The 9,423-nt window shown below is 49.9% G+C and overlaps 2 protein-coding genes across 2 annotated transcripts; one reads left to right on the top strand and one right to left on the bottom strand.

Moving 5' to 3' along the window:
* The first annotated feature begins 4,188 nt into the window (after positions 1-4,188).
* Positions 4,189-5,695, top strand: LOC107462273 (uncharacterized). The gene is made up of 3 exons (XM_016080852.1): positions 4,189-4,752; positions 4,883-5,137; positions 5,252-5,695. The coding sequence occupies exons 1-3, from the start codon at positions 4,189-4,191 to the stop codon at positions 5,693-5,695; spliced, it is 1,263 nt and encodes a 420-aa protein (XP_015936338.1).
* Positions 5,696-6,412: 717 nt separating this feature from the next.
* LOC107462272 (uncharacterized) lies at positions 6,413-6,886 on the bottom strand. Its single transcript, XM_016080851.1, has one exon. The coding sequence runs from the start codon at positions 6,884-6,886 to the stop codon at positions 6,413-6,415; it is 474 nt and encodes a 157-aa protein (XP_015936337.1).
* Between the last annotated feature and the right edge of the window lie 2,537 nt (positions 6,887-9,423).

Here is a 9,423-nt window from a genome sequence, read left to right as displayed (position 1 = left end):
TAATTGATAAAAAATATTTTTATATAAAATATTTAAATATTAAATTGTTTTTCTTAAAATATGTTTTTAAAATTGATAACTTAAAAAAATATTTTTTATAAAATTCATACAAACAAGTCTATTGTCAGGAATCGAATTTTAAACATTTTTATATGTTTAGAATATAAGTTATAAACTTTTTTATTTTAAAATATTTTTGTATATTTTTACTTATGTTACGGCCTGGCCCAAGCATTACGCGGGCCGATCCGACCCGCAGACTACCCAACCCGAACGGCCGGGTGCGAGGCGCTTAACCATCGACCCAGACACGCGTCCAGGACAGCTCTCCATTACAGCTGTATGGGGAAGCTTCGATGAAGGTGAGTTTGTCCTTGCGGGACCCACCTCTGACACGGTATATAAGGGGAGGGTCCTACCCCTCCCCCAAGGTACGACACCTACCATTTTAACCCTTTTTCGCCTGCACACTAAATTGACTAGAGCGTTGGAGTGTCTTTGCAGGTGACACCCCCCTTTGCATCAGGAGCTCGGAACGTCGGCTACACCTGCTTCACCCTCGCAACCCGATTCCAGGCCACACCCCACCAATCGACCCGAGGATCCCTTCGAACCATCCGGTACCCGACCTACCAAACATTGGCGCCGTCTGTGGGAAAGCCTAAATGGATATCGTGCAAGGTCCGGGGGACCACGGCCACGTGGCGGGCCTTGAGGGGGCAGCCTCCGTCGCTTCTCCCTGAGAGCGGCTGAGGTCTCCCCCGCGACGTACCGAGCCACAATCGAGAGCCCAAGAGAGACGCCCCTTTAGGGGAACTGGTAGTGACAGCACTAGGATAATGCAAGAACTGCGTCATAGGGTGCAGAACCTGGAGCGCCAACTAGGGGATTAGGAGCATCGCCAACAAACTTCCGACCCTGACTACTCCCTATCTCCCGAAAGTCGAGGAAGAACCTCCCACCGAAGTCACTCCCGGCACACTCCCACCTCAAGATCGGAATCGAAAAGTAGCCGGGAAGATCAGGAACACCCGAGAAGATGACATGACACAATCATATATGCCCGACGTAGGGGGACGCACGCCCGAGGCAAGATTGCGAAGACAATGAAGAAAGAACGAGGAGAGCACGACGACCTGTGATCATAGGAGCCACCCCTTTCCACCATTCCATCCTCGAGGTCCAGCTACCAAAGCACTTTGATAAGTCAACGGACATGAGGTATGATGAAACTCAAGACCCACAGGAACACCTGACGACCTTCGAGGCCATAATGAATTTGGAAAGGGTAGGCAACGAAGTCAGATGTCGCGCTTTCCTGGTCACTCTGGCTGGGCCCGCGATACGGTGGTTTAATAACCTCCTACAAGGCCCGTGGCTAGGTTTTCGGACATCAGCCCCGCTTTCCTAGCCCAATTTACAACCAGAATTGCAAAGGCAAAGCACCCGATCAATTTACTCAGAGTGACACAGAGGACCGGCGAGCCGACTAGGAAATATCTAGACCGGTTCAACGACGAATGCTTGGAGATCGACGGGCTAACGGATTCGGTTGCTAGCCTGTGCTTGACGAACGGACTTCTAAACGAGGACTTCAGAAAATATCTCACCACGAAGCCGGTATGGACAATGCAAGAGATTCAAGGTGTAGCCAGAGAATACATTAACAATGAAGAAGTCAGCCAAGTCGTGGCTGCCAACAAGCGGCAGCCCTCTTACAATCAAACACGGCAGCACGGTAGCGGAGAAAGACAAAAGGAACACGCCAGGGACGGCGGTCCGAGCAAGACACCCAGGCCGTTTCCTTGAGTCGGGAGGTTAACCAATTACACCCCCTCACCGCCCCAATCGTAGAAGTTTACCAGCAGATAGCCGAGAAGAGAATTTTGTCGAAGCCCCGACCTTTGAAAGACCGGACCGGAGGAAACAAGAGCCTCTATTGTGATTACCACAAAGGCTAGGAGCACAAGACACGGGACTACTTCGACCTGAAGGACACGCTGGAACAAGCGATCCGGGACGGAAAACTGGCCGAATTTTCCCATCTCATCAGGGAGCCAAGGAGGCGTGATCGCGACCGCGAGGGAGAGGACAAAACCCGCGCGGTAAAGCGACGTCACGAGCCGGAAGACAACGAGCACGGCCTTACCATAGTGAACGTGGTAATGGCAAGAGACGCACCTCCAAGGTCGAGGTCGGCACACAAGAAAGATGCCAAGGTCCTGGCAGTTTCCTCATCCTCGGAGCGAAGCTCCAAGAGGCTTCCACCCATTTCATTCGGTCCAGAGGACCAATAGTTTGATGAGGCCATGGACAACCCTCCCATGGTCATCACGGCCAGAGTGAGAACCGGCCTCATCAAACGGATACTCGTGGACACCGGGGCTGACTCGAATATCATGTTCCGCAATGTGTTCGATGCCTTGGGCCTATGGGATGCCGATTTAAAGATGCACTAACACGGTGTCATAGGTCTGGGCGACCACTTCATCAAGCTAGACGGGATAATCTCCCTACCAATATCTGTTGGAACGAGACAGGGGCGAAGGTCGGTAATGGCCGAGTTTGTGGTTCTACGGAACTCCACGGCCTATAATATCATCCTAGGGAGGAAGATCATCAACGACCTCAGAGCAGTAATCAGTACAAAATGTTGATAATGAAGTTCATCGCTGATGACGGATCCGTGGGATCCATAAGAGGAGACTTGGAAATGACAGTCGCTTGCGACAATGCCAGCCTCTCCTTAAGGAGGAAATCTAAAGAGGCATCGGGAGTGTTCCTCGCCGACTTGGACGCCAGAGTCAGCGACAAGCCGAGACCCGAGCTGGAAGGGAATTTGGAGAGGTTCAGAGTCGGGGACACGGAAGAAAAGTTCACTTTCGTGAACAGAAACCTCCCAAATAACCTGAAAGAACCTCTAATGGAAATGATCAGGGCTAACGGCGACCTATTCGCATGGACGCCAGCCGACATGCCAGGGATAGACCCCCAACTGATGTTACATCGCCTGGCCGTGATGGCGAAAGCCAGACCGGTAGCTCAAAGGAGAAGAAAAATGTCTCAAGAACGGGCAGAGGAGGTGGCCAGGCAGACGGCCAGCCTCCTTGAAGCGGATTCATTCGAGAACTCGACTACTCGACCTGGCTGTCGAATGTAGTTCTGGTGAAAAAGCACAATGGAAAATGGAGGATTTGTGTCGATTATTCCGACCTCAACAAAGCATGCCTTAAGGACTGCTACCCCCTACCCAATATTGATGCGCTCGTCGACTCGGCAGCAGGATATCAATCTCTAAGCTTTATGGATGCTTACTCCGGCTATAATCAAATTCTAATGCACCGACCAGACGAAGAGAAGACAACGTTCATAACACCGAGAGGAATATATTGCTACAAGGTAATGCCGTTTGTCCTAAAGAACGCTGGGGCCACATACCAAAGGTTAATGAACAAGATATTCAACAATCTCATAGGCAAAATGGTCGAAGTGTATGTGGATGATATCCTTGCAAAGACCACCCGACCCGATGACCTATTAAGCGATCTAGGAAACGTGTTCGTCTCCCTCCGACAACACGGTACGAGGCTCAACCCACACAAATGCACCTTTGCCATGGAAGCAAGAAAATTCCTAGGGTTCATGATAACCCAGAGGGGGGTCGAGGCCAACCCAGAAAAGTGCCAGGAGATACTCCAAATAAAGAGTCCGAGCTGTGTCAAGGATGTGCAGAGGTTGTCGGGCAGACTCACCGCCCTATCCCATTTCTTCAGAGCGTCGGCGGCTAGGGCGCTACCATTTTTCAACCTTATGAAAAAAGGGATAGTATTTGAGTGGACCCTGTCATGTGAGGAAGCATTTGAGCATTTCAAAAAGGTTCTCGCGACACAACCCGTACTCGGGAAGCCCAAGGTCGGAGAACCATTCTACCTGTACCTGGCCATAACGAAGGAAGCGCTGGCGGCAGTGTAGGTACGAGAGGAAGGGAAGGTTCAACAACCAATTTACTTTGTGAGTAGAGTATTGCAAGGAGCAGAACTAAGATACAGCAAATTAGAGAAGCTGGCACAGGCACTGCTAACCTCCTCCCACAGACTACGGCAATACTTTCAGGGTCACCAAGTGGTCGTGAGAACGGACCAGGGAATCCGCCAAGTGCTCCACAAACCCGACCTAGCGGGAAGAATGATGACTTGGGCCATTGAGCTATCTCAGTATGATTTACAATATGAACCCCAGCATGCGATTAAGGCACAAGCAATGACTGACTTCTTGGTAGAAGTAATGGGGGACCCAATCGAGGAGGCGGGCACACGGTGGAGGCTCCATGTGGACGAGGCCTCCAACCAGACGTCTGGAGGCACCGGGATCATCTTGGAAAGCCCTGCTGGGGACATATACAAACAATCAATCAAGTTTGAGTTTCTCGTGTCAAACAACCAAGCGGAGTATGAGGCCCTCCTAGGCGGCTTGATCTTAGCTCGGGAAGTCAGCGCAACGAAGCTGGAAGTGTGCAGTGATTCGCAGGTCGTCACCTCACAAGTGAATGGAAGTTACCAAGCCAGAGACTCGCTGTTGCAGAAATACTTGGAGAAGGTCAAGGAGCTGAGCAAACAATTCGAGGAGGTCGCAATCCAACACGTTCCAAGGGAAAGGAACATACGGGCAGACCTCCTATCCAAGCTGGCGAGCACGAAACCGGGAGTCAGCAACCGGTCCCTCATTCAAGGCATGATAAAAGAAGCAACAGTGGCAAATATGCAAAGATGAGAAGGAAGCTAAAGTGTTGAGAAGGGAGACAGCCAAATATGCGATCATACAAGGCCAACTATTCAAAAATGGACTTAGCCAGCTCTTGCTGAAGTGCCTGCATCCCGACCAGACAGACTACGTGCTAAAAGAAGTCTACGATGGATGCTATGGCCACCACATCGGGGGCAAAGACCTAGCAAGAAATCTCATCCGAGCCGGATATTACTGGCCATCGATGATGATGGACTCGAAAGAGTTCGTAAGGAAATGCGTTAAGGGCCAAGAGAACGCCAACTTCCACAAAGCGCTGGCAACCGAACTAAGCCTATTGACGTCTTGCCGACCTTTTACACAGTGGGGATTCGACCTACTCGGACCTTTCCTGGTCGGTCCAGGGCAAGTCAAATGCCTCATAGTCGCTATTGACTACTACACCAAATGGATAGAGGCTGAACCACTGGCCAGTATATCCTCAGCCAATTGTCAAAAGTTCATGTAGAGGCAAGTGATAACTCGATTTGGCATCCCGGAAGTCGTTGTTTTTGATAACGGGACGCAATTTTCCAACAAGAAGTTCGTGGAATTCTTCAGCGGTTTGGGCATAAAGCAGAAATTCTCCTCTATAGAGCATCCCCAGACGAACGGCCAAGTGGAGGCCGCAAACAAGGTCATCTTGCTGGGCCTCAAGAAGCGGTTGGATAACAAGAAAGGAGCATGGGCCGATGAACTAGCCTCGGTCCTCAAGTCCTACCAAAAAACCAAGCAATCGTCCACATGGGAAACCCCTTTCCGCCTGACGTACGGGGTGGACGCAATGATACCCGTAGAGATCGGCGAGCCGAGCCCACGATTACTTCTGAAGGGAGTAGAGGAAGCGGTGGAAAAGGACCTAGCAGATGAGGCTAGGGAGATAGCCCATTTGTCAGAAATAGCACTAAAGTAAAGAATGGCCCTGTGCTACAACACCAAAGTGCTCAAGAGGGAATTTGAGCAAAACGACCTCGTCCTACGGCGCGATGATATTGGGCTCCCGTTTCAGGGTGAAGGTAAACTGGCGGCAAACTGGGAAGGCCACTACAGAGTTAAAGAGGTGATTGATAAGGGCGCCTACAAATTGGAGAAGCTCGATGGTAAAGAGGTCCCGAGAACTTAGAATGCAGTTAACATGAGAAGATTCTATTCCTAGCTCAAACACGTCGATCAGGCGATCTGACGAGCTCAGCAATTTACACTTGTTAAGTACTTATTATGAAAATAGACTTGTTTAATCACCAACTTATGTTTTACTTGTTGAAAATTACCCTCTCATTTACTTTCGGTCATTTACGCGTCCCATGACGACAAGTTCCTCGTAATACACGTTAAATGGGACCACAGCATGGTGCCCCGGGACTGATCACCTCGGGAGCCAACTAAGCTAAAGCCATAACAAACAGCTACAGTAATAGCAAAGCCACGACTCAGCTTTGTCGAAATACCAGCACAACGGTAAACGAACGCCACGACAAGCCAACACCAACAAAACGGTAACAAAACAGAACAAGTACGTCCTACTAATAAGCAGTTAAATGATGATAATGACAAGCCGACCAAGCGACTACTACAGTATATTAAAAAAGTTCCACAAGCCTACAAACAAAAATACACAAGGTACATGAAATCACTTCCTGGGCATGTCGACAATCTTGCCATCCTTGATGGTTTTAAAGACCCCGATTGCCGACGTGTCGAAATCAGGAGCCACGATCTTCACCTGGGCTTTGAGAGCCTCTTCAGTCATGAGGATCGCGCTTTTTCCCTGTTTTACGGTCTCTTTATACTTCTTCCTAAGCTCATCGGCCTCAGCTTGAGCAGACTTAGCCGACAAGACGGCCGCATCACGTTCCTTCTCCAAAGCGGCCACCCGACCTTGCGTGGCATTGAGCTGGTTCTCCAAAGTCATCTCCCGCTCGGTTAGACGGGACACGGTGGCATCAGAGGTCTTCAATTTCTCCTTGGTAGACGCGACTTTTTCCTCGGCAACCTTAAGCTTCTCCCCAGCTTTGGACAGCTGCTCCCGAAGCGTTTCAACTTGAGTTTTGAATTCATTATTGGCCTTGGTAGTAGATTCGAGCTTCCTGCGCAGCGACTGCATCCCTGACAACTCAAAATCGGCCTTGCGAGCTATTGCAGCACCGCGGAGAAGGGTACGGTACATCCACCTCGCCTGCCCCGCAAGCTCGGTGCCAAGGAAGTGATCCTCCGTGCCAGGGAGCAATGAGAGTCTCTGAAGACCCCAACGTCGAAGTTCCTCTCCATCACGGAGAGAACCCCTTCAGGGCTGGAGGATGCCCTCTGCCTCTTTGGGGTCGGGATAATCTTTAACTCATCATCCTCTTGTCGAGTGGAGGACGAATGCTCGATGCCGGCCGTCTCCTCACGAATAGGAGAAACGCGTGTCCCGTCAGTGTTTTTGTCCGACATCTCGGTGTCACGAGGTGAAGGCACCGCCTGATCCTTCTTGTCCTCAAGAGGGTTCTCCGGCTTCTCGCCAGCTTTCTCCTCATCGCTATCTGCCAAAAAAGTGTTGAACAAACCCTCAAGCCCCGTCACCGAAGCAGACATCTCCACTGCAACAAATAAGTAAACAAGTTAGTCATGAGGTCGGCGTAACCAATCGAAGCAACAATAATGCAAAAAATACAAGTCAAAGCTACCCACAAATATAATTTTTGGCGACCTCCCGATCAGCCATAAGGAGGTGGGGATTCACATGATTCCTCCAAAAAATGGCCAACAGCACGTCGGCAACCTTTCTGTCCATAACGGACATTCCCTCGTAAGTCACCTTGATGAAGGAATTGGACCCCGCCCTGAAACTCCAATACGTCAGGATGAGGCGTTCCCCTTCTAATGACAACCAGAAGGGATGGGGACCTTTGACTGGATGCACCTTAAAATATTTATCCTTAAACCCATGGTAAGAGTCTTCAAACAAGCCAAAAATCCTTTGACCCTGGGCAGATCGGAAGGACATAAACCCTTTCCTCGCTTTCCCTTCCTTGGAAGGATTCGTATGGTTGAAAAAATAAAAAAAACATCGACGGACACCGGCAGCTCTAGATATTCACACACCATCTCGAAACAGCGGATGGAGGCCCAACTGTTCGGATGCAGCTGTGACGGCGCCACGAAAATCCGATTGAGGAGCGCCATCTGAAAGGCGGAAAAAGGAATACGGACCCCCACTTGGGTGAACATGGACTTATAAAATCAAATCCAATCGGGAATCTGGGGGGAGTGAAAGTTGAGCTCGTATATCCACTCATTGGGGGTAGGAACGTAAACGTCATAGTTAGCCTCCTCGTCAGTCCCACCACACAAGTACTCGGCTTGGCAGAACTCGGTAAGCACCTCCTCGCCCATCTGGTTCGGGGATTCTTTTACGTCGGAAGACACCCAAGCGTACGGGTCGTAACCCGCGGCGGAGGTGGAAGCTCGAGAGACAATGCGAGACATACCTACAGCCGGGGTACCACTCGGTTAGTCTACGAGGTCGGGAGCTCGGAAAAAATCCAAAAACTACACTTAGCCTATTCAGTAACTAGAATCAAGCATGGTTGAGGCAAAATTCGAGTAAAAGACTAAAAAACTAATGCCCTGGAATGGTAACCCCCTAAACACACTTACTTAGCACTAAGGTCATCCAGCATACAAATCAAACCAAGAAAGCAGCATGCATATAGAAGAATTGATAATGAAGATAAAATGAACATGAAACAGAAAGCGAGGGACGAATGCTTACCAGGATTGGTTGTGATGATTCGAAAGAGAGTGAAAAGGGGCGAGTGTACACGAACGCACACGAACGCAGGAATGGCAGTAGGAAATTTGGTGAGAAGAAGACAGGGGATGGAGAGAATAAGGAAACGAAGTGGAAGCGAAATGTAAAACTGATTGGGATTAAGAAACTAACACAAAAGGCGCGAAAGGCAAGGGGCAGAATAGTCTTTGCACGCAGGGTTTCAAAATAACCCATTATGAGCATTTAATGCCTAGCACGAAGAACGAGGCGACGAACGGTTATCCCCAACAACGAACAGACACGCGCGCAAGAGGCACGTCCTCTCCACGAGCAACCGACCTAATGGCAACACACAAGAAATAACGTAACGCGCCAAGCAACGACCCTCACGGTCATTGCTGGCGCGTTGGGGGCACTGTTACGGCCTGACCCAAGCATCACGCAGGTCGACCCGACCCGCAGACTACCCGACCCGAACGGTCGGGTGCGAGGCGCTTAACCATCGACCCGGACACGCGTCCAGGGCAACTCTCCATTACAGCTGTATGGGGAAGCTTCGAGGAAGGTGGGTCTGTCCTTGTGGGACCTACCTCTGACATGGTATATAAGGGGAGGGTCCTACCCCTCCCCCAAGGTACGACACCTACTATTTTAACCCTTTTTCACCTACACACTAAACTGACTAGAGCGTCGGAGTGTCTTTGCAGGTGACACCCCCTTTGCATCAGAAGCTCGGAACGTCGGCTACCCTTACTTCACACTCGTGACCCGATTCCAGGCCACACCCCATCAATCGACCCGAGGATCCCTTCGAACCGTCCGGCACCCGACCTACCGAACAACTTATATATTTAAAATAATTTATAAAAATAAAATAAAAGAAAATC

The sequence above is a fragment of the Arachis duranensis genome, chromosome 8 (assembly GCF_000817695.3).
Source record: "Arachis duranensis cultivar V14167 chromosome 8, aradu.V14167.gnm2.J7QH, whole genome shotgun sequence".
In the NCBI taxonomy this organism is placed as follows: Eukaryota; Viridiplantae; Streptophyta; class Magnoliopsida; order Fabales; family Fabaceae; genus Arachis; species Arachis duranensis.
The sequence above is the reverse complement of the archived record's forward strand: the minus strand, read 5'-3'. Positions and strand labels throughout refer to the sequence as shown.